We start from the raw sequence: 25,362 nt of genomic DNA, 5'->3' as shown, positions 1-25,362 counted from the left end.
ATCTAGAATGACTTCCCCTTCCGTCGTGCCACTCTTCTTGCTTGCTCGTTTGCTTCTGTGCTCTTATAGGAGGGGGTGAACTAGTTCCTCACGAATCCTAAATTCATGTTCTTAAAACAACATAATAAAAACAAAATTCACTGCTTTGGAAAATGTGATTATTACATTTTCCCACACTGTGGCTATAAAGTCAACACAAATAGACTCATTTTCTAACTCATGTCAAGTGTCTACAATTATACTATGCTCGGTATTTTAGTAACTTAATGTTTAAAACAGGAACACACGTAGGTAAGAGTAAATTCAAAACGTGCAGCTTTATATAAATATTTGACATAGCTTTTTAAAAACACTTAGCAAGGTCATAGACTATAACCTCATTTAGACTTAACCTCATTTATAAGTGACATAATTTAAGAACTGCTTTGGCAACATGTACATTATGAGTTTCTTTCTTAGACCTCATACTTAATCGTCCCTCCTTGACTTTCACCCACTGGAAAAAATAAAACCAACAAGATTTTCAGTACAATTCATTTTATTATGCTAGTTCAAGAAAAACATTTCCAGGTTTATTTCCAATTTCAGTTTCAAAGCAAACTGACCTGAAACTTAGTCTTTAATATGAAGTAGTCACCAAAAAAATGTGTAAGCATGTAAAAAATTAACTTGTTGGTACTACTCCAAATTCAATGCGTAAGAATCTTTTTTTATCTAAAGCATTTTTTCTAAACTGCAGAACAATCTAAAAATCTGTTCATTTAAAACACTTACGTGTTAAAATAATATATTTCAGTTGATCACGGACATTGCAAATAGAATGTAAAAAGGTACCACGGTTCTTCAAATACCAGCTGTTTCTGTTCAATCTTGGGCTTCCTAGTGTCCATTCCGCAGGTCAATCAAAATACAAATGCGTGCAAATAAAACAGGGTATTTAAAAGGAAATAAAATTCAAGGAGAACAAAATTTAAAACTAACTTATGAGGTAAGTAATCTTTACGTCCATTGTTCAAATGTCACAGCTGTAAGAAATCCCTCTTTTCAAAGCATATTTAAAATGTCTTCCCAGAGCCCTTATTTTTAGAGCGCCAAAACAAGTTAAATAAAATCCCATGCTTGTAAATACCATGCAGCATAGCATTAAAAGAATGTTAACGAACTTTAAAAGCAGAATTCACGCATTATTTTACTTTCTGCCCAATTAAAAATAAGTTCATTAGTACCACTTGAAATTATGCATCTAACTTGAAATAAGTTACTAAAATGCCAACAGAAACGTAAATCTCTGTAACTAGCTTACTCCGTCTATCTCCCAAACAATGTCGTGGGGCAAAACGTTCGAAGAGAGAAGCGTCCAGAGTGCACGTACGGGAGCACCGAGAAGCCAGGCTTCCCAGAGCCAGGCAGAGCAGCCCCGTGACTCAATTCGCACACTGCCTTTCTGGGGATGCCAAGCGACTGTCAGATTTGTCCAGACAACTTAAGACATCCTAAAACAAGTCAGAGCGGACCATCAAACTGAAATATTCCATACTTCCCAGTGGTCATCCAGTTGGGCTCGGAGGCTGCGAGCTGTTCAGCTTGCCCGGGCTGCAGCCCCACCTGAACCTCGGCCTTTAATGTCCTTACACTGCAGAGAGGGGCAGGATGGAACCCTCGCAGGGCCTGATGAAAGGGAATGGTACATGCCCACTTTCTATCGCCTGTCAGCTTCCTATAGTTCAAATCACCCTTGAATAAAATTAAATGTGCCTTTTGTAGTTCGGCATATAAGTCAGGAGCAACCTGAGACATTACACAGAATTCATGAGGAAGAGTCCAAAATATATGATCATGGTACACCCATCTGCCCATCTTAATAGAGTTTTCCCAGTCGGCCCCACACTTGGACATCCACTTGTGATTAGAACCTTTCATTTGTTCAATTAACCAGTTAAAATCATGGACAGTAGTGTCAGAAACAAACCACGGAATAGTTTTTCCATAAAAATGGATCTCGGTAGCCAGTTGAGAGCACAACAGAAAGTCAGCTAATACTAAATCCGTAACGAGTTCAAACCCAGAATTATCCAGAACAACATCTACTCTAGTAACAGACGCTTTTTCTCTTGTTTTTTTGCAGTTGTTAAGCAGTGACCAAAGATGTTCCATGTCATTCACTAAAATGAAAGGTTTTAGTTCCTCCACAGAATTTATTATGTTGGTTCTCTGAGAACTGGTTTCCCCGCCCGACAGAGACAGATCACATTTATTGCCCCACAGCGAAATCTGAAAAAGAAAAAGTACACAAGTTTTACCCTTCTTTTGAATAACCAACAAAACCTCTATTATGTAAAATGTGGGGCAAGGGGTTGCTAAAACTATTCATAAAATTTACTTCTACAGCAGTCTTGATACAAAATACCCATCAGATCTACACTTTCTCTAATAATGCAAAGATTGTTTATATCATGATGTATAATCGAGATTAAGACAATGAAACATTTAATTGGTCACTAGGTAATAAACTTTTTAAAAAACTGATCTGAATGATTTTAACAATCCGTGTTGCTTAATCAGAAGGATTTTGCATCTTGCAGATAAGAGGATATGATACACTGTGAAAAGAGGCTACAAAATTTATTTAAAAATCCAAAGTCATGAGAAAAATAAGTCCCTTTTTCCCTCCTCCCACTCCTACCCAAACTGCTCAGTTTCTTTTACTAGTTATATAAAACTTAGGACCAGGCAACTTCTCTGGCATTTAGTTCTCTTACTTGTAAAATAACGAAATTGGGCAAGATGTCTAAAGACCTCTCCAACTCTAATTATCTGTCATTCTATTTTAAAGTGAAATAACACTCCAGCTTAGTTTATAGAAAATGGCATGCAGCCCCTCTTTTTTAAAGCTCTAATTAAAATTACATGCTTAGGAGCACAGGCTCTGGAATTAGATAGACCTGGGTTCAATTCCCAGTATTTCCAATTACCGACCATTGGTAAATTACACATGATCTCTAAGGCTCAGGTCCCACAACTGAAAAATGACGTAACAACAGCACTTACCTTGTAGAGTTACTGCGAAAATTAATCGACATAGTATGTCTAAATAATATACCCAATACTCAATAAATGTTAGCCAAAACAAACTCTACTTGTGTGATTCAAAATAAGAGGAAAATGCATGTTCCAACCAAGAATATTATTTTAAAAAGATAAATGAATGGGGGCACCTGGGTGGCTCAGTGGGGTAAACATTCAACTCTTGATCTCGGCTCAGGTCATGATCTCATGGTTCGTGTGATCGAGCCCCACATCAGGGATTCTCTCTCTGTCTCTCTCTCTCTGCCCCTACCCCACTCATGCTCTCTCTCCCTCAAAATAAATAAACTTAAAAAAAAAAACCCACAAAGATAAATGAATGGATTTTTTAAGTGCAAGGCTCAAACAGTTAAGTGTCCACCTGACAGAAACAGTGGGGTCGATGACGGCACTCCTCAGTGGAGGTGAGGGTCTCTGCCGGCCCCCTGCATGTTTCCTGCACCCCATCTTCCAGTTTGTAATTCCACACTAATTTGTGCCATTAACTGACTGTCTATATTTCCTCAAGATTACAAGTTCTGTGACAGCAAGTTCTATCTGTTTTCCTCACCATCACACGCCCAGCATCCACTCTTTGACAGAGCAGGCATGAAATGTTTGTGCGGACAGGGGTGGAGTTCTATGGCTTCTAAAAACAGACCAACATTCCCTGCAAACTAAAACACCTTCAGGTTCTGGTAGGAAGCTAAACCGCTGGTGATCCATGAGCGCTAATGGAAGGCAACTTTGGGCCTCCTTTACTTGGCCAGGCTAGATGACAGAAAAGAGAGTGGTATTCTTTCTTCTTCACAACTTATTATATTACTTATGGGACAAAGATATATTCAAGGACTATTCCCGGAAACAATGGGCTAGCTAGGGATAAAGACTGATGTGACTACTGCTTTTCCTTTTTCTTTTCTTTTTTTTTAAGTCAAAGCTCAGCATAAAGGAATAGTTCCAAAGGGGGGAGATGACTAGGCTTATTATTTAACGACACCCTGACAACTTTCCTTCCAAACTCAAAGCAAGCCGTTCCCTCTTAATCACGCAGCCTACTGTGCTTGCCCTCAAAGTTTTACTAGGACTCTGCGGTCTCTGCTTTCACAGTGTCTCCAGAATGCTGGTGACATTTAACATGTCTTCTCACGTGGGTCATTTTAATAACAGACTTCCTGGTGTCCAGCCTTGTGCCCCTTCAGTGTGTCCTGACAAGTAACCCTTGAAACAAGTTCATCCTTGTTACTCCTCAGACGAAAACGTTCCAATAGCTCCCCAGTGCTTGCGATGCAAGTAAAAACCAAAGTCCTTACCTTTGCTTACAAGGCCTCTGTGGCCCTTCCAGCCCCCTCGCCTCACCGCTCATTGCCTGCAGAATCACCTGGCACCTTCTCTCACACGCCCGCGGGTCCCTAGGCAGGAACGTTCCCCTAGACATGCATGGGACCCACATTCCTCACCTGCCTCGGGTGAGGCAGGCACCCTCCCCACCACCTTCTCAGAGGCCCTCCCCTGGCAGCCCCACTTTACACTACACCCCTGCATCTCCCCCACCATCCCCGGTTCTCCTGCTCTGCTTTATCTCCTTTCGTGGCATTTTCTTTTTTTTTTTTTTTTTAATTTTTTTTTTAACGTTTTATTTTTGAGACAGAGACAGAGCATGAACGGGGGAGGGGCAGAGAGAGAGGGAGACACAGAATCGGAAGCAGGCTCCAGGCTCCTAGCCATCAGCCCAGAGCCCGACGCGGGGCTCGAACTCACGGACCGCGAGATCGTGACCTGAGCTGAAGTCGGACGCTTAACCGACTGAGCCACCCAGGCGCCCCTCGTGGCATTTTCTAATAACATCTTTTTCTGGGGATGCTTCTGACTTTTTCTGGGAGATGAGGGCTGGGGATACCGTCGTGTAAAACCACGTATTTTCAAATAGTTCTGATTCTAATAACATATCTTAAATCTTCGGATGTTTTGAATGAGAATTAAAAGCAAAATGTAATACAAGACAGACGAAGGAACGTAATAAAGTCACATTAAACAGACCACTGACGAGCTGAGCGTTTACAGCTGATGGTAGCAGGAGGCTGTTCTAGGCTCTGTGCTTCACGCTGACAGGACTGAATCTAGTTTTATTCTCATGTCAAATGACGAGGTATACGATGCCGTCCTTATTTAACAGACGAGAAAACTGTAGCTCAGAGAAGTTAAGTAACTTGCCTCAGATCCAACAACAAATAAGTGACAAAACCAGCATTCAAGCCCAAGTCAGGGTAGGCTGACCAAATGACTGTGAAGTATCCTCTCAAGAATGACACAAGCCATGAAGCCAGAGGACGCCTGTGCCACTAACATCATCTCCAGTCGAAGAAATTTCAAAACTCATTTTCAGAGATTGAGTGGATTTTTATCTCTTGAATAACACTATTACTAAAATGATAAAAAATGATCAATTATAACTGAAATGACAATAGATATACACATGCTCTGTTGCTAAATCAATCCCAGTTTACTTTTTGACTGTTTAAATACAGGAGATTAATTATCACGCTTACCTGAAGAAGTTTGAAAAATTCATCTTTCAGCTGATTTTCATCTAGGTCTTCGATAGTTGTTCTCAACTCTTGTAGGTGAGTACACAAAGCAACGAGAGATTCCTGTGACTCAAAGAAATTTTTCTCTTTTGATTCTTTAAATACATCAAAGTCATCGATTGGCGGACTACAAGAGGAGAAAAACGTAAGCGAAACATTTATAGAACTCTGTACCTTCTTTTATTTAACATTTGGGTAATTGCAATTCTTTAAAGGAAAGAGGATAGAAGCATCTAGTCTCAAAAATTAGTGGTAACAGATACTACACATAACAGATCAATTACAGAAAAACAAATAATTATCAAATTATACACACTAAATCAATTTAATCCAATTACACAAAAACAAATCCCCAAACTCATTTTAGTTAACTGTCAGAAGTTCCCTAATCAAAATTTTACTGGAATTTTAAATAGTTGTAGTGACTCTATCTGTAATTATTCACCCAGTATGGTTTCCAGAGCAAAAGGAGAAACAAGAATTCAAAATAATTGCTTTAATTTAGCAGTTTTTGGGTGCTAAATGTGGCAGGGTTCCGAGTTACAAACATATGCATATAAATACTTGAATCCAATGTGCTAATCACCGAGAGTAAAACATAGAGTACTGTGGGAACCCAACAACTACTTGAGAGATATCAGAAAATACAAACGTAAGTTTTATTATACTGACAAATTTTGGTCACGTATATGTAGTTTCCTGGGGTTTTTTAGGTCAACTTTTATTCCCAAGTTGACTTTGACCAACGGTGATACACGCGCTGTGGCTACATCTTTAAGCTGTCTGTCCAATGAGAGATCAACTAATAATACAAGCCTAAGAGAAACATAACCAGCAAGGTATAAATAAGAACATCATAGACTTCACAGAACCAAATGTAAAAGGTATTCAGATCATCTGATCTTCTAAATTACCAACTTTTTCCTTGGATCATCTACCTTAGGATAAAAACGATGTGACTGCTGTGGAACTGATTTAAAAAAAAAAAAAAAAAAAAAAGACAAAAACATACCAGAATTTACACATCCACATGACTGCTGTCTCCTTCCAGTCAGTCACCCTGGGAAGCGAGAGCCTTATTCTGAGGATGCAGCCATTGCTCAAGCACTTCTGGAATTCTCTTCAGAACCTGCAGGACACTATTACACGCCCTGTCAGTGACAGCGCCTCTTTCTCCTCTGGAGTTCATTTGGAACCCAAAGTCACTCAGAGCAATTTCAGTAGAATGATGTGTGCAAATCAAATGGAGTAAAAGATTCTTTTTCTTTTTTTTATCAAAAATGAAAAATGACTAAAAAAGGAGGAGACTAATTTCTTTTTGAGGCCTGTAAACTGGCTCTGAAAGAAGTTCCAAAGAATTAAGATATTTTTAGCAATGGCAGCATTGCTGAAATAAATCAGTCTTTCAAGGTGACTTAAAAAAAAAAAAAAAGATAAAAATTACTTGGATGCACAGATTCAAGCAGAGAGGTCTGCAAACTGCAGCTCGCAAACCCAGTGCGGGTCACCTGTTTTGTATGACCTGTGAGCGAAGAATGACTTTTACACTTCTGAATGGTTTTATTTGCTGACACGTGGAATTCAAATTTCAGCGTCCATAAATGAAGTTTTAGGAACACAGCCACGCTCAGTCATTTACGTACTGTCCGTGGCTGCTTCTGCACTGCACGGACAGAGCTGAGCAGCTGCGATAAAGACCACATGTCCCCCCCCAGCCCATAATATTTACTACCTTGCCCTTTACAGAAAAATGTTGCCAATCCTTGTTCTGGTGTTTTATTAACACATCATTAAAGTCACACCTCATTTTAAAAATGAGCCTTAAATTTGGGGGAAAAAAAGGGTTACACGTCCAACTCTTGACATCCACTCAGGTTGTGATCTCGCAGTCATGAGATTGAGCTCCATGCGGGGCTCAGTACCGAAGGGAGCCTGCTTGGGATTCTCTGCCCCTCCCCCACTTTCTCTCTCTCAAAATAAATTAAAAAAAAAAAAAGCCTTATTCCTGTATTTAAGAGTAAACTCACACACTTACATTTGATTCCTGGTTTTAAAATGTTTACTATTTTAGAATCTACTGAGGCCATATATGTGCATGCACTATGACCCAGGGGTTCACTCCTAGATATACACCCAACAGAAACACACATATACGCTCACTAAAAACATGTGTTTGGATGTTTGCAGCAGCATTCTTCATAACCCCAGGCTGGAAACTACTCAAATATCCATCAACAAAAAAACCACAACAGATTGTGATATAGTCATATAATGCAATACTATGTACCAATGAAAATTATTTACATTTATATGCGACAATACGGATGAGTCTCACCAACATTAATGCTAAATGAAAGAAACCGGACAGAAAAGTATATCCCGTATAATTTCATTTAAATGCAGTTTAAAAGCATGCAAAACCAACACAGGTCAGAATAGTGTTATGAAGGGCAGTGATGTCAGGACTGAAAGGGGCCATAAGGTGGGTTTCTTGGGTCCTAGTAAGGTTCTGACTCTTGACGGGGGCCCTTGGGACATAAGTGTGTTCTGGTAAAGATTGTTGAACACTTAAGATATGTTCTGGATGGGGGCATCTGGCTGGCTCAGTCCATATAGCATGCAACTCTTGATCTTGAGGTTGTTGAGTTCAAGCCCCACATTGGGTGTAGAGGTTACTTAAAAAAAACTTAAAAAAAAAAAAAAAGATATGTTCTGAATGCATATTATACTTTAAGTTTTACTTCTTTTTGAGAGAGAGAGAGCGAGAGAGCGAGAGAGAGCACACAAGTGGGGAAGGGGCAGAGAGAGAGGGAGACACAGAATCCAAAGCAGGGTCCTGGCTCTGAGCTTTCAGCACAGAGCCTGACGCAGGGCTTGAACCCACGAACCATGAGATCATGACCTGAGCCAAAGTCAGATGCTTAACTGACTGAGCCACCCAGGCACCCCCATATTCTACTTTAATAAAAGTTTTAAAATGCTTGTTTTCTCCATACTCTCACTTTTCAATATCTGAAGTATATTTACTTAATAATTTACTTCAATTTCACATATGGCTGAGATTTTGTCTTCAGACTTGCAGATTATTCAACTATTTAACGCGGAGAAAAACTAAAACCAAACATCTTGACAAAAAAAAAAAAAAAACTACACGTATGTTTCAATATAAGGGGCAAAATCAACACAAACAGGTCTTAAAGTGAAGGTGTGCTTTGGGATCCTAGAAAAGCTAAGACCCTTCTTTGGTCACTGGAGCTATCACTGGCCCAGGGCAGGAATTCCTCCTATGAATTGGGACGTTTAAAAACGATTTCATTACTACTTCTGTGGAATAGTACTTCCTTACACTGACCTAAAACCTGAGTTTGGATACAAATTGCCTGCCCCAGCCACCTTAGATCACCTTAGGAAAGGTCTACATCCACGAGAGATTAGTAGTTTTGTTCCTGCCACTTAAGGCTAAATTTGCCATGACTCCTCTTAGCAAGCTGTTTCCGGACCAGTGGCTATCAATCCAGGGTGTGCAGTCTTCTGAGGTATGGAAAGAAAAACTGATGCCCAGGCCCCACCGCAAATTAAATCATCAGTGTTTATTTTAATATAATGACTTCAAAACCTACAAGTTAAAAAAATCTTCTCGCCCAACTGAGTTATAAACGTGTAGCCAGGTTTGTAAACTTCTATTGTAAACTTCTAACCTGGACTTTTTTATTCTCTGAACCTGATCTACCTCCAAAGGCAAACTCAGAAACACATTCCTTTTACCTTTCTAACTTCCAAACTCCACCAACTCCCTACAGAGAGCCACCCAGACACTTCTGCAGCATGGTATTGACTAATAAGATGGATATTTCCCCAAGTTATGACACCATCACCCCGAATTTCAGACTCGCCTTAGTCCTTGATAAGACACCCAAATCTACTACTTGGAAAAAGATGGTTTCATGAGGGCTCTAAGCTGATTTATACAGAACAGGGTCAAATACTGACTGTACCATTTACTAGTCATGTAACCCTGGGAAAAGTTATTAATACCACTGAACCTCAGTTTCCTCAGACATCATGGAAACATAGTAATACCTATACTTCACTGGGTTGCAAAGTAACTGGAACACACCCGATGTTCAGCACATGGCAGCTCCTAGTATTAGCTGTAGCCTTCTTTAGATGCCTTCCATGTGCCAGGCAATGTGCTAGATTTTTAACAGCGCATTTTTTTGCTTTTAGAGCAAAAGTCCTAAAATACACTTATTCAGCAGTGGGTGTGAGGTCAGAAAAAATAATTACTTTAATTAAATAAACTTATCAGCAAAAACAACAAATTGTGACTTGAAAAGATAATTTCTGAAGATTAAGTCAGAAAAAGCTAATGAATAGACTCAAATTATGCATGTTTCCCAAAATAATTTATTTATTTTACTATTCGTGCTGATTTGATCAATTGCTTTAAATTATCCTTTGCTATGTTTAGGAACAGATACCAAAGAATTCCTCAGTTAGCAAACCTGTATTTTTGTAACTAGTGAGATAAAAGGATAATCCCCATTAAATTTTCTTCTGCTCTTTAAATCAGTTCTATACCTGAATTTTCCTAGGAAGAAATAAATTAGTACAAACAAGCCTACAAAAAGTGATTCTGACATGTGTTTAACTTTTAAAGTCTGTTTCTAATCTAGCCATTAAAAAAAAAAAAAAAAAAAGGCCTAAAAATTAAGATAGTACATAAAACCCTGTAGTGATTCACTGTTGACTCCTTACCCCAAATCAACTCTGATCTATTACCTATTTTTATAAACAAAACATGCTTACTCTGTCCTGTCTTGTTTTTTTACAGAAATAACTATTTCATATTAACATTTTTTGATCAGTAATTTTTATTTTTGAGAGAGAGAGAGAGCGCACAAGTAGGGGAGAGGGAGGGAGAGGGAGAGGGAGAGAGGGACAGAGAGGGGAAGAAAGAGGGGGGAGAGAGAATCTTAAGCAAGCTCCACACTCAGCAAGGAGCCCAACGCAGGGCTCGATCCCATGACCCTGGGATCTTAACTCAGGAAATCAAGAGTTGGGATGCTTAACCAACTGAGCCACCTAGGTGTCCCAGTACAATTCGTTTTACTCTAAACTCTTCATAAGAATTTTTATTCAGATATTATATTCTTTTATTCAGATATTAGATCTTATGTCTATTCTAAACAACTGGGTTATAATTGCTAAGAATTTACTATATCGGTAACATTTACAGAAATATCCGATACTGTCATTAACATCTGCTGAACTGAATTCTGGCTTCCACTGTTAATCTTTAAACTTATCATTCTATAATTTTGTAAAAGCATTAAGTTCTCTAAACATTTATTATCTGATGTTATATGCTTACCTTTGGATAATTGCTTCATGAATTCTACGATACATGTAGCACTCTACAAACAACCAAGGTGAGTAAAACCACCTGGGTTTCCCATCATTTTCATTTATAAGACTCTGTTGATAGTCTAGGTACTGATTCCATATGTCAGTATCAACAAACTTCTCAACAAAGGGGATTATTGGTTTATCTGTTTGCAATTCGTTTCGCAATTTAGAAAGAAGAGAAATTGCTTTCTTTTCAGCTTCTGTGCCTTTCTGCAGAAACACGAAAAAAAATTTTAAATATTTCAAAAATATATCTGAATACTCTATATTTAAATAATTTACATATGCAAACAGTTAATATTATACACAAATAAGTCCTCTAGGTTAACATTTTTAAGGTCCTAAAGAAGGAAAGGAAATACTAGACTTCAAAGCTACATTTTGTCTTTTACAAACTAATATAAACATTGATATTCAGAATTCTTAAGTTAAAAATCAAAGAGCACACACATTATCCTGTCTTATCTATTCTGCCTTTTTTGTTTTGTTTTGTTTTGTTTAAGCTTCTTAAAAACCAGAGTTCTTATCTTCAGGAGGAATGATTGTTACCACAGACAAAAAACAGCTATTGTGTTTCTGTTAAAGGATTAACAAAAAATTAAAGTTAAAACACAATATTACCTCTCCATGTTTCTCAAAAAATTCATTTTTATGTCGATGCAATGTATCAATAGCTTTGGTTAAGATCTGTGGTATTCTGTCTTTAATTGTAAGATATGCAAACGATCTAGAAAAGAGAGCCACATACACAGTATATTATTTAGCATTAATACCAACAGATTGGCCATCGTTGTTTCTAGAACAGCTCATTTGAATTCAAAGCCCTTTGCATACAAGCATTATAAAGTAAGCCAGCATTGTTTGACTACTACATTAAGACGTTGGAAAATCGGCAAACTTCTCTGGTGTTACGTGTCATGAAAGCTAACAGTCTTTGTGCCTCTAATCCCAGATTCTCCCCTGGAGCCTGTGCCATCAATCTTATCTTTCCCATTCTAATCCTTTTATTTTCTGGAATCAGAAACTAGTTTAACAACAGGACAGGACAGAAAAAAGATCATCCTAAATATCAAACAGGCTCTACTCCAGGGCTATTACTGACTTCACCTGCTTGGAAAGATGAACGAGGCAATGGATGTAAAATTGCCTGAGAGCGTCCACTGTACTAGAGGAACATAAAGAATGAAAACCATTTAGGAACCTGCTTCTCACTTTTCTCTTAGTCTATATCCTTAGCCATTTTTTTTCTTTTCAAAGGTTTTCTCTGCTCTCTTCTCTACCTGCATAAGGATTCCTACTCTGCCCTCAAACAAGATGTTACCATCTCACTCTCGCAACCCCAAAATCAAGAAATTTTCGAGAAGTGCCAAAGAACAAAAAAAGCTAGAAGAAAAACTTGAGCATACTTGAACTTAAAAAAAAACTGGGAGATATTTTTTATTTTAGACCTACAAAAATCAAGATTTACAGATTATCATTTTATACAGAAATAACTTTTTAAGCAAATGCACAGGATTCCATTAGAAAAGACAGATTTTAGGACACGATGAAATTCTGTGCATTTTTAGAGCACAAAACATAGCTGATCAGTTCATCTGTATCTTCAGATTACCAGACACAAAGTACAGTAGTTAAGTTTTGGAGGAGTCAAAAGTCAAATTGCAGATTTTCCACTGAGGGAGGGGAGAAGGAGGGGTGTCAGGGCCCCTAACCACAACCGACCCCCACCTTGTCCAAGGGTCAAAAGTACTAAATATCCTCAGTATTTCCTTAGAGGCCTGTATCTGTGAGGGTAAAGTCCCAGGTCAGGACTAGGGTGGAGCCAGAGGAACCCAGGACTCAAAATTTAAGGTTCCACACACTTCCTTCCTTATATTTTGCATGACTCTCAATGATTGCCTGCTTAAATTTGGGGCCACTGGTGCCTCTCTGGTCTCCATCCACTCCGAATAAGGTCAATTTCGTCTAAGAGCTCCTCCTCCCCCGCACACCCCCCCCCCCATATTTTGCAGTAGGCTATATCTCAAATATAAATTTGGCCATTCAGTTTATACAAATATGTATTTTTTTACGGTCGTCCACAACTTGATGTAGAAATCTGTGACAGGACGCGGAAAACCAAAAGCTGCAGGCATTAATAGGGAGACCACAAATTAATCTCACCGGCAATAGGAAGAGACACATTTCTCGATAGAGCTGAGATTCCTAGCTTTTGTAAAAGATTTTAGCCCCCCAAAGTGCGTTTATTAAATACGTGAAAAATGATTAAAGCTATGTCGCTGCAACACCCTGAAAGGGGACAGAGGAGGCATAAACTCGCAAGACAGTCATGAGGAGTAAAAAAGCAGCAACATCGGATCACTTGAAAGACAACACAAATTAAAACATAAGCCACTAAAAGGCCCGAACAAGGACAGGAGGCGGGGTGACCCCAGGACTTCGGCGGGGTGCGCAGCCCGCTCCCAGCAGTCAGGAAGAAAACGGGAAGCCGAGCCGAGCCCGGAGCCCGGCGGGCAGCCGCAACCAGCGGGCGCGCCCCCGCCCCGGGCCGCCTCGTTCCCCGGCCGTCGGAGGAAGGCGAGCAGACTCGCCGGGGAGCGGGGCCCTGAGGCCCGCCGCAGCTCCCCCGATGGTAACCCACAGGTTCCCGGCGAGGCCCGGCTTTCCGCAAACAGAGCAGGAAGAGGAGCAGGGCGACTGGGCGAGGAAAGCGACACGAACCCTACGTCCTGTCCCGACAGGGACGCCGGAGACCCCGCCATCATCTCCACGCTGCCGGCGCCTAAACTCACGTCGCACCCGCCGCAGGAAGAGAGGCGGCGCCAGCGCGAAGGAGGAGCTGAGAAAGGGAGGGACGTGGCTTAAAAAAAAAAAAAATGCTTTTGAATGAAAAAACTTTATTTGGTGCCCATACGAGAGACAAACAACGGCGCGCTCGGGGACGCGGAGATCTTCCGGGGACGAGGGCGGGGACAGCTGAGGGTGACGAGAGCAGCGGAATAAGGAAGCGGGCGGAGGCGGAAGCAAGCAGGGACCGGGAGGTCCCAGGCACTGGGGAGCGGAAAAGGTCGCGGCGACGCTGGTCACGTGGTCCGGCTGTCACGTGCAGCGGGCGGCTCACGCTCTGCGGGGCCCGGAGTTCGGTGCGCCTGCGCAGTGCGGGCGCTGGGAGGGCCGGCCGAGCGGCAGAGCTGACTGCGGGAAGCGGGACCTGCGGCCGCACTTTACTTGCCGCAGGGTCGCGTAAGCTTGCTCGCTTGGCACATCCCTCGTGTCTTCCGGCGGAGAGGTTAGTGTACTGCTTTTCCCTAGCTGGTTGTATGGTCCTGCACCGGGGCCCCAACCTTTGCACCCGGGCAGCTCTGAATCGCTCGGGTCACAGGTTTCACTGGTACCCCTGCGGTGATCTTTGGTTGACTTAGCTGGGAGTGAAAAAAAAGCACGCAATCCATAAACACTGAGCGAGCCCTTTTTTGAGCCAGTACATAGCGGTTACCGCAAAGATTTTTTTTAAATTGAGTTTAAGGAATTGGAAGGCATGCTCCCAAAGGTTAGAGCCATTTATCCGTTGAATCGCAGCCTGGATGATACGGTTTTCTTATTTGGTATTATTGTTCTTAAAAAGTATAAAATATGCCAATTAACTGAGTAGCTGCCTTGTATTTCATTCGGAAAATGTGAGTTGAATACCTACCGTATATTGGGCACTATGGTCACAGAAGACCATGAACGGAAGACCAGTCTTATCCTCAAAAAGCTTACATTCTAGAGAAGAGAAAGAGAAATCTATTCTTTTCTCTGGTTTCTTCTTCAGCTTTGTCATTTTTTTTTTTTCCTCTTTAAATCATCTCTGCACCCAATGTGGGGCTGGAAATCACAGCCCCGAGATCAAGCAGTTGTTGGCTCCTCGGACTGAGCCAGCCAGGCGCCCCTAGCTTCGTCGCTATTTAGTATCTATCTTACTGACTTGTCCCGTTTATGGCCTGTCACGTCCGATGTAGTGTAAGATTCAAGACATAGGGATTTTCGTCTTTTATTTTCATGTGTATTACCAGCAAGTCGGGGATGTCAGGCACGTGATAGGAACTCAGTTCATCTTTGTTGTATGAATTGACAAATTAGAAATACGAGGTACGCAAGTGATGTTAAATGCAATGGAAAAATAAAAAGTGGAGGAAAATAGAGAGTGGGTGTTGGTTGTGCATCTTAAATGAAGTGGTTGGGGAAGATTTCACTGGGTAGGACTCTGTTGGAGCAAAGATCTGAAGGAGGTGAGGGAATGAGCCTTACAGAGTCCTAGGAAAAGAGCGTAACGAACTGTAAGTACAAAAAGCACAAAGATCCAAAGGACAGAGTGACTGGAGCAAACTGAGCGAGACATAGAGCTACAAGAGATGTTACGGTGATGAGATGAGAGGCCAGCATCAAATTTTGTGCAGGAAGAAAGATGTGATCCAACTTGCGTCTTCAAAGGATCACTTTGGTTGCTTCTGTAGGAGGCAAAGAACAGAAGCAGGGAGACCCATTAGGTAATCATGGGAAAGACAGCCACTTGGACCAGGGTGGTAGCAGTGTGGGTTGAGACCTGGTGCAAATAAAGCCAGTGGGATTTGCTGACAGATTGGGTATGGGGAATGAAGAGGCAAGATGGGTTATAGGTATTTGCCTTTAACAAAGAAAGGTAAGGGTGTGATTGCTGTTTTGTGAATGGGGAAGACTGTGGCAAGAATAGAATCTGAGAGAAGATTTTGGAAGTTCAGTTTTGAGCATTGTGTTACATTTTTCACATAGGGATAGATACCTGCTATTCATCGATGTGTAGATAACATCTAAGGAGCTGAGAATAGAGAAGAAAAATGGCCCAAATACTGAGCAGTGGTGCTTTCAATTGTTGATGGGATAGGAAAATACAGAGGAGAAAGAAGGTACCACCAGTGAGGTAGGAGGAAAGTGGCCAGTGTGGTATTCTAGAAGCCACTTGAGGAAGGTGCTTCCAAGAGGGTGGAGTGATCAACTAATCTGGTCTTGCTTATAAGTCGGGTACAATGAAGACTGAGAAGTGACCATTGGACTTAAAAATAGGGAAGTCATTTGTGGCCTTAACAAGTGGGTTTTGGTAAAGTGGCAGGGATGAAAGCCTGATTGGAAGGGGCTCAAGAAACTCAGAGAACAGGAGTTAGAGACAGTAAATAAAGCTTTTAAAGGAATGGAACTCAAAGAAAGAGTGAATAGTATATGGAAGGGAAGAGTTGTTTTTATAAGATGAGAGAAATTAAATCACAGTTATCTATTAATAGGAATGTGCCAGAAAGATGGAAAAATAAATAGCACGAAATAGGAAAGAGTTTAACCTTTCCTGCTGCAGGCAGGAAGGGGTGAGACTTGGTGTGCCTGTGGAGGACCTGGTTCCAGATGGGACCAGCAGAAGGGAAGCCAGAATCCATGGGCACGGAATCAGTAGGCGGGCAGGCAGATCATGGTGAGAGTGTGTGGAAATTCTCTTCTGATTGTTTCTGTTTTGTCAATGAAAGAGGAAGCGAGGAGGCATTGGAGGTGTGAAGAGAGGGCACAGAGTAGACTATGGTGGGGAAAGAGGTTAAGGTTGTTGAGCAGCAGGAAAAGGTGCTCCTAAAGGAAGTGGTCATGATTCTAGAGTGAGACCAGCTGGCATGGTTGGTTGGTTGGTTGGTTGGTTGCCTTTAGCCACGTTCAGATGCAGTACAGGCACAAATAAGGGGAAGTATATTTGATTCTGGTTGATGTTATGTCATGTGAGCCTGTGGGTGAGAGAGGGATTCAAAGGATTTGAGGTATATGGGAGAGAGATAGTAGACCACGGAATATAGGCTGAGCATGGCAGAAGTGAAGTGAGTGGGGAGTGAGCGACAATGAAAGGGTGTCTGGATCATTGGACCGTTCAGTCCTATTGGGGATGAAGAATTGGGATTAAGAGGAGGAGTGAGCTTGAAAGACCAGACATGGGCGCCTGGGTGGCTCAGTTGTTAAGCATCTGACTTCGTCTCGGGTCATGATCTCTGTTCATGAGTTGGGTCCCATGTTGAGTGAGCTCGAGTCTTGCTTCAGGTGAGCTTGAGCCCCGCTTCGGGTGAGCCCTGCCTCTCGCTTTCTTTCTTTCTCTTTCCCTCTCTCTCTCTCTCTCTCTGCCCTCGCTCACTTAGCCCTTCCCCTCAAAAAAAAAAAAAAAAAAAAAAAGACCAGACATGATGTTTGGAGCAGAATGCTTGAAATTGAGAATATGCGGTTACAATTACTGATAATGACATGCCTAGAGCAGGACTCTCCAATAGAAATACAGTGCAAGCCACATAACGGCATTTGAAGGTTTCTAGAGGTTTTGAAGGTAAAAATAAACAAGTGGCATCAATTTTAATTTACTTTATGTAACCCAATATATCTAAAAATACTATTTCAACAACTTATCAGTGTAAAAATTAGGGAGATGTTTTACTTTTTTGTATTAAGTATAAAATGCAAAGTACAAAAAGCATTCAGTGTTATTGAAGCACATTTCGGGTGCTCAGTAACCGTATGCGCTCCGTGGCTACTATGCCGCCGGGAGCATATGACCGTGGGAGGGAGCGATGCAGGAAGGGTGGAGCGCAAGATCGGTCGGGGAACTCGGGCTGGGGAATTGGAAGAGCCGCGTCCACCACGGATCGGCACAAAACGTAACGCAGAGCTTTTTAGAGTCATTAACACTCTAACATACTTTCAACCTTTAGATTTAGTTTGTACAATTAAAATTTAACTTTACTGAGATGCGCCCCAGTTTTTCACAAAGCCTAAATTGTGTGTGTGTGTGTGTGTGTGTGAGAGAGAGAGAGAGAGACACCTTAAATGCTACATCTGTCTTCCTCGGCAAAGATTAAGAGAAAACACACTTCTTGTTTGTCTGGTAGCGTTTGCATTCTTTGTCCTAGTGCTTTGCGTAGCCTCTATAGGAAGGCAGTCTTTAGTTTCAAGGTAAGAATTTCCTCGAAGAGAATGGAAGGCTCTGTGTATACAAATTTCCGACATGTGTTGTAATTAGGTTCTTCAACACCCACTGGTTGAGCCGGCAGGGATAGTACTAATTAAAGGTCAAGTGTAGTAGCTCGTTGGACTAGAACTAAACACCCAGTTCCAGCTTTTGAGGTGTTTTGAAAACAGCAGCTTCTGCCCCCCTCGCTTCGCCGTGACTCACCCTTGTCCTCTTCCTCCTGGAGGTAGGTGGTAAATCGTAGTGGTTACCGTGTCGTCTTTGGAATTGGAAAAGCCTGGGTTGTAATTAGGTCTCAGCAAGGGAGTCCGCCTCTCGGCCTCAGCTTCTTCGTCTGTAAAATGCCTCCTGGGGTAACAGTGAGGTAAAGCGGAGGGCCTAGTGTGTAGAAAGTACCCAGTAAGGCCCTGGTCTCTCTCTGTTCCCGGTCTACCTTGTTACCGAACGTAGGTTTCTTAAACATACATCTGACCGTGTGAGTGTCACGTTGAAAAGCTGTGGCTTCCCCCTACCAGTAGACACTTTTGCATCACTGACTGGCCACTGGCTCCTTTTCAGTCCTAATCTGCAACTTGCTCCTGCCTCCCCTCAAGTTGCACCTTGGTGGTCAAACAGTACTCTGTACCTAGAGTGTTTGATTTGATGATCCCTCTGCCCTTTTGAGACCCAGTTCAAATGTCACCTCTGTCAATATGTCCTACCCACCCTCACCTGAGATGCTCCCTTCTCTTGGCCCCATAGCAACTGGCACATAGCTCTGTTCTGAACTTAATCACATTATTCTGTTTCCCCAGCTAGACTGTGAACTCTGAGATCAATGATTCATTATTCTATCTCTAGCACCTAACATGCTATTTTTATAAAGAATTATTAGTATTGATTGCCTATTAATAGGCTTGCCTTCACAGAACAAATATTTTATGCTGTAAATAAGGTGGGGGGGGGGGGCCTGGGTGGCTCAGTCGGTTGAGCGTCCAGCTTCGGCTCAGGTCATGATCTCACAGTTTGTGGGTTCGAGCCTCGCATCGGGCTCTGTGCTGATAGCTTAGAGCCTGGAGCCTGCTTCAAATTCTGTGTCTCCCTCTCTCTCTGCTCCTCCCCCGCTCATGCTGTCTCTCTCTCTCTCCTTCAAAAATAAATAAAAACACTAAAAAAATTTTTTTTTTTTAAATAAGGGGGGGGATTATTTACATATGCAGTCTCTTTCTTTTGGAGCATGAACACGTGTCTCTCACATCCCTTACCCCCACTACCAGGCCGATCTCAACCTGAAGAGCCCTTTGCCATTCAAGAAGCAGCTGGAATCTTTCCGAGAACCTTTCCTGACTCTTCATGTAGAATTAGGGGAGCTCCTAGTGTGTTTCCTCCGCAGCTTGTACTGTATGTAGCTCTTTCATAGAACCTAGGGCCTGTTCCACTGAGTTGTAATGGGCAGCTGAAAATGCCTTTCTCCTCTAGACCATTAGCACCTGATGGCAGGAACTCTGTCCTTTCATGACCCTAACTCATTGTTGATCTCATTGAATAAATTTTGAGTAAAGGAATTTAGAAGTATAGATTGTTTTTAATGGTAATGCTAATGAAGCATTTAATGGTAAATGCTAATGAAGTAAACGAAAAGATCCCATCACTCTATTTTTCTTTTTTAGGTCCTTGTCATGTCACTAGCTTTCTAGTGTTGTAATCTTCCAGAAAGAAGGCCAGAGGTTGATTAAAGGAAAGGTGGGGGGAGCACTTGCATTGACTTTTTTTAACCTCATTCTTTTTCTAGTCTTAGGCTAAGGTGTATTTGTTTTGCAAATGGTTTTACAGAAATATGCTTATTGCCTAGGAAGATACTGTATATATTTGAAAACATTAAAACAAAAACAAAAAAGCCTTGAACCTCTAATTCTTTTTCTTTTAGCTTGGGATGTGGTAATGTCAGCCAGACTTTTCAGAGCCCTGGCCGGATCTCACTGTATTTTATCAAAAGTGTATCAGTGCCAAAGACTTGCTCATCGAACGTTAAAACCGCTTAAGGAATTTGAGACTACAATATGCAGCACCGTGACGAGAAGCCAGAACTTGGATTTATTCTTTCCTGAGACAGCAGCAAGTGATTTGAGTAAGTCCCAGGTCCTGGAAACAAGTCAGAAAATACCAAATACAAACATACTGTCTCCATTAAATGCTGCACATTGCCAGGGTGAAAAAGTGCACCTTCCGACCAGGAAATCGTTTAGTACTCACAGGAAAGTGACTCACAAACCAAATCTATTAGGTTCTAAGTGGTTTATAAAAATATTAGAGCGGCAGTACTCATCTATATCAACAGAAACAGTTGTTCCTAAACAAGACTTTCCGCAAATCAAGAGACCACTGAAAGCGTCGAGGACCAGGCAGCCATCCAGGACCAACCTTCCAGTTCTCTCTGTGAATGAGGTAAATGTGTGATGGTGCCTTGTGCGTACAATCCTTACTTGCACTGTAATCGAGTGCCCGCTGCGCCACAGCCTTGCTGTGAACGTAAGAGATCTGGCAGCAAGGGCTTTGAAGTCTGATAGTAAAACCTGTGACACCCAAAGGGAATCAGCATCTTCATTTTAGGAATCGATAATACATAGAGGGGCACCTGGGTGGCTCAGTTGGTTAAGCATCTGACTCTTGATTTTAGCTCAGGTCTTGATCTTGAGGTCATGAGTTCAAGCTCCACGTTGGCCTCCACGCTGGGTGTGAAGGCTACTTAAATGATAATAATACATATAAAGGCAAAAATAGGCAATTAAATATAAAAATATAATTTATGAAAAGATTAGTTATTGGCCTAAGGAAACTTTGAGAAAAAAGACTACTGTTAAGTCCAGTGTTGGAATGGTGTTATAAAAAACACCCATTAAACAAAATCAAACTGTAGAAATTCTTCATCAAATTTAAAAACAAAAAACAAAAAACGGGCGCCTGAGTAGCTCAGTCAGTTGAGCGCCCAGCTTCAGCTTAGGACATGATCTCACAGTTCATGAGTTCAAGCCCCACATCAGGCTCGTGCTGTCAGTGCGGGGCAGGCTTCAGATCCTCTGTCCTCTCTCTGCCCCTCCTCCATTATGTATGTGCGTGGGCGCGCGCGCGCTCTCTCTCTCAAACATAAACATTTAAAAATTTTTTAACATTTTCAGTAGCTATGCAGACAGGTAAGCATTCATTAGCCTGTGGTAACTGTATGGGATGGGGTAGTGAAATGACAGAAAATGGGTATAGTCAGAAAACAGTGAGAGGTTTTTGCTTTTCTGGCCTTTAAGGGTTGAAGAGGGTGTTTTTATTTACTGTTAGAGGTTTATGAGAATTTTTCAGATACAACTGCATTTCCCTTCTACATGATAAATACTATTTAAGGTTAAGATCAAGCCCTTTGCTAACTTTTATACCTTGTATAGTACCCAGAACTGTGTCTTATATGTAACAAATACTTATTAAATTAGAAAGGAGAGAAGAGAGGCAAAGGGATCTTTCATGTCTATGGTCATCAACGTTAAAAATGAGAATTGAGAATATTTAAAACAATCAGGCCTTCTGAATCTTTCAGAAAACAGGTTAGAATGTCAGTCTTAAAATCTTGATTCTGAGTAGACCCTGAGCATGTTTAATTTGTGTGTGTGGGGGGGGGGGGTTGTTGTTGTTGTTGTTGTTGTTGTTTTAATTTTTTTTTTCAACGTTTTTTATTTATTTTTGGGACAGAGAGAGACAGAGCATGAACGGGGGAGGGGCAGAGAGAGAGGGAGACACAGAATCGGAAACAGGCTCCAGGCTCCGAGCCATCAGCCCAGAGCCCGACGCGGGGCTCGAACTCACGGACTGCGAGATCGTGACCTGGCTGAAGTCGGACGCTTAACCGACTGCGCCACCCAGGCGCCCCATGTTGTTGTTGTTTTTACTGCATAGTTCACTTCCTTCAAAAAGGTTGATAGACCTTCATTACTGATCCTCAGGTTATGACATTAGGATTGATTCATGATTTTTGCTTTGGATTCTAGCTTTGTTTATTTCTACTTTACTTTTAGCTTTTTTTATTTATTTTGAGAGAGAGCGTGCAAGCCAGCAGAGGAGGGGCAGAGAGAGAGAATCCCAAGCAGGCCGACGTGGAGCCTGACACGGGGCTTGAACCTACAAACCATGAGATCATGACCTGAGCTGAAACCAAGCATCGGATACTTAACCAACTGAGCCACCCAGGGGCCCCACAGGTCCTGATTTTTTAATTGTATTGTTTAGCTTTGTGATCATTTGGGAAATGCAGTATTTAAGTGACAGATGACATGAAGTGTAAAAACCTGAATTCATGGCAGATCCAAGAAAGAGGAAGATCTGGGGGTCTGGGTGGCTCAGTCGGTTAAGCGTCCGACTTCGGCTCAGGTGACAGTCTCACAGTTTGTAAGTTCGAGCCCCGCGTCGAGCTCTGTGCCCACAGCTCGGAGCCTGGAGCCTGTTTCGGACTGTGTGTCTCCCTCTCTCTCTGCCCCTCCCCCATTCTCGCCCTGTCTGTCTCTCAAAAATAAATGAATGTTAAAAAAAAAATTAGAAAAAAAGAGGAAGATCTCCATTTTGTCTTTTGTAACACCTAGCAGCACAGAGAATAGTCTTTTTTTTTTTTCTTTTTAGAGTGTGAGCAGGGCAGAGGGGCAGAGGGAGAGAATCACAAGCAGGCTCCATGTTCAGTACAGAGCCCGACACAGGGTTTGATCCCACAACCCTGGGATCGTGACCTGAGCCAAAATCAGAAGTTGGATGTTCAACCAATTGAGCCACCCAGGTGCCCCAGTAATCAAGTTTCTTAATGAAGAGGATGATACGGTCAGAGGTGTCACTTTTTTTTTTTTTTTTTTTTTTTTTTTTTTTTTTTTTTTTTATTGGTTGTAAACTCTCAAAGAGACATTATTTCTTCGGGCTGTCCTTCGACTTGGAGGCAATTTTCTTTTTTTTTTTTTTTTTTTTTCAACTTTTTTAATTTATTTTTGGGACAGAGAGAGAGACAGAGCATGAACGGGGGAGGGGCAGAGAGAGAGGGAGACACAGAATCGGAAACAGACTCCAGGCTCCGAGCCATCAGCCCAGAGCCTGACGCGGGCCTCGAAGTCACGGACCTCGAGATCGTGACCTGGCTGAAGTCAGCCGCTTAACCGACTGCGCCACCCAGGCGCCCCGTTGGAGGCAATTTTCTTGAATTCGTTATTACTTTTTTTTTTTTTTTTAAGGATATTTTTTCTGCTTCAAGGAAAGGATTTGAAGTAGATCTTCAAAATTTAATGTAGTTTTAAATGAGATAATGAAAGTATTACATTTGAAATGGAGCAAACAATTGACATGAACAGAGAAATAACTGTTACCTGGTGTGAATAATCTAGGTGAACATTTAGTTCTGAGAAGCCCAATGGTTAAAGAAGGGAATCCTCCAGGGTTATACTTTTTTTGTTCTTTAACGGGGGAAAAAAAAAACTTAAAAATGTTTTATGAGGAACTATGGTTTTCTATCACCAAATTTAAGGAGTCATATAGTGCTGGGTTCTTAGACACAAGATATTATGTAACATAATAGGCGTGACCTCAGATGCAGTTTTGCAAAAACAGAAGCAGCATGTGGTCTCTCTGAAGAGCACAGGGAAATAATAGAAAATCTTATGTTTCTAAAAGCATTTATTTTTTCTTTAGTAACCTCGACACCCAATGTGGGGCTCGGCCTCATGACCCTGAGATCAAGAGTGTGTGCTCTTCCCAGGAAGCCAGCCAGGCCCCCCCTTGGAACATCATTTCTGATGATCTTACTCTTCATGGGCGAGCGCAGTCTTGAAGTGTAGCTAAGTCCTATATCCCCAGGGCCGAAGACTGGCTTTTATCTGCCCCACATGGAGGGCCACCGCATTTCCACGTGGGCATCCTGGGGCTGGGGAGTCCCTAGTGGTGGGATAGCCCTTTCTCCCACTCTGGACACAGACAGGAAGGACTCTGCTTTGCACCAGAGAGCAGGTGTGCTTTGTCTCATTCCCCCCACGTGCTCCTGACTCGCCCTCTTTCCTGTGCCACACAGCAAGCTCCCAGAATTGACTGAGGTTAGTCACTACCCGCTGTACTAGAATCGACTCTTTACCTGGTGTCACTTGCAGAGATCGTAACGTACTAAGATGTTCAGCCCACTTGCCGTTGGCTCGTAGTTTATCTTGGCAGCAACAGTGTTCCTTGTTGGTGCGTCTCATCTCAGGAAGAGGATGCTAGAGGACGACAGCCACTGCTCTGATCAGCATGGAGACGGGCACGTCCTTGTACTGCAGAGTTAACTAGTGGGTTGTTACTAATCGATGGGTTTTTTTGTTTTTTGGGGTTTTTTTTAGCGAGATATAATAGAAAGCATCAGAATGCATTAATCGTGGTAGAAATGAATACTATTTCGTGAAATTTTTGTGTCACGTGTTGGTATGTGTGCCCACGTGCATCTGTGTACTGTGTGTACAGAAGGCTTTTTCGCTGTGGGATGGAGTCAAGAAACTTAAAAGCGAAAGCATTGTCCTGCTGACGTAAAACGTATCTGTGTTGTATAACTTTTATCTACGGTCTATACATAACAGGAAAACATGCATTTTTCTTTTCGTATTTAGAGGCAACATTACAGTAATGCATTACTCTTCTTCAGTACTAGAACGTGAATAAAAATAAGCTTTCTTTTTTAAGAAAAGTGTTCCATCAGAGCGTGTGATGCACTGAAGCGAGGATCGTATATAGATTTCTAGCCCCATCTGCTGGAACATGTTTTCTGTGGCCAGCAAAACAAAACACATATTGAAACACTGTGGCTTTCTTGGCTTTCGGTTTTAGGTTTTTGGTTTTTTTTTAACATTTTAAAATAGAAAGGCCTACATTTAAGTGTTAAATCGAGTAAGTGTTTGAGGTTGGTTTGGCACATCTACGTAAGAACAAGTTGTTGATCCCTGTCCTAGAGCCTGAAATGTGTGCTCTCACTATATATATGGTTCATTATAAAAATCCAGCAAAAGACGTATGAAAACGGAAGCTTCTCACAATATAACAATATAATTAATACGGAAAAAACAGGACTACAGCACACTCCGTGGGCCTCTTTCCCTTTACCAAATGGATTTCAGGGCGATCTTGAAACTTAAAGCAAAGCAAAAAAAAAAAAAAAAAAAAAGAAACTTATAGCAAAGGATATAAACCTAAAAAAAGATTGATCTAACAAATCAATCTGGAAAACTTTGTAAATCATTTATTAGTGGAAGAGGCCATAACTTACAGGGAGAGTGAGTCCCAGAAGGCTTA

The 25,362-nt window shown here is 41.6% G+C and overlaps 2 protein-coding genes across 3 annotated transcripts in view; one reads left to right on the top strand and one right to left on the bottom strand.

Moving 5' to 3' along the window:
• Window positions 1-520: 520 nt before the first annotated feature.
• Window positions 521-13,925, bottom strand: ARMT1 (acidic residue methyltransferase 1). 2 transcript variants are annotated; one of them, XM_049653060.1, is made up of 5 exons: window positions 13,782-13,925; window positions 11,682-11,787; window positions 11,026-11,270; window positions 5,613-5,778; window positions 521-2,271 (listed from the first exon to the last, which is right to left on the bottom strand). In XM_049653060.1, the coding sequence occupies exons 1-5, from the start codon at window positions 13,823-13,825 to the stop codon at window positions 1,504-1,506; spliced, it is 1,329 nt and encodes a 442-aa protein (XP_049509017.1). In that variant the 5' UTR covers window positions 13,826-13,925; the 3' UTR covers window positions 521-1,503. The 2 variants fall into 2 exon arrangements, with proteins under 2 accessions (XP_049509017.1, XP_049509018.1); XM_049653061.1 differs by lacking the exon at window positions 11,682-11,787.
• A 314-nt stretch (window positions 13,926-14,239) lies between these two features.
• The window catches only part of RMND1 (required for meiotic nuclear division 1 homolog), a 45,812-nt gene continuing 34,689 nt past the window's right edge, over window positions 14,240-25,362 (top strand). Inside the window, exons 1-2 of the mRNA XM_049653059.1 lie at window positions 14,240-14,349; window positions 19,967-20,484. Coding sequence (XP_049509016.1) covers window positions 19,981-20,484 — 504 coding nt within the window. The 5' untranslated portion in view covers window positions 14,240-14,349; window positions 19,967-19,980. The remainder of the gene's footprint in view (window positions 14,350-19,966; window positions 20,485-25,362) is intronic.

This window comes from Panthera uncia (genome assembly GCF_023721935.1).
Source record: "Panthera uncia isolate 11264 chromosome B2 unlocalized genomic scaffold, Puncia_PCG_1.0 HiC_scaffold_24, whole genome shotgun sequence".
In the NCBI taxonomy this organism is placed as follows: Eukaryota; Metazoa; Chordata; class Mammalia; order Carnivora; family Felidae; genus Panthera; species Panthera uncia.
The sequence above is the reverse complement of the archived record's forward strand: the minus strand, read 5'-3'. Positions and strand labels throughout refer to the sequence as shown.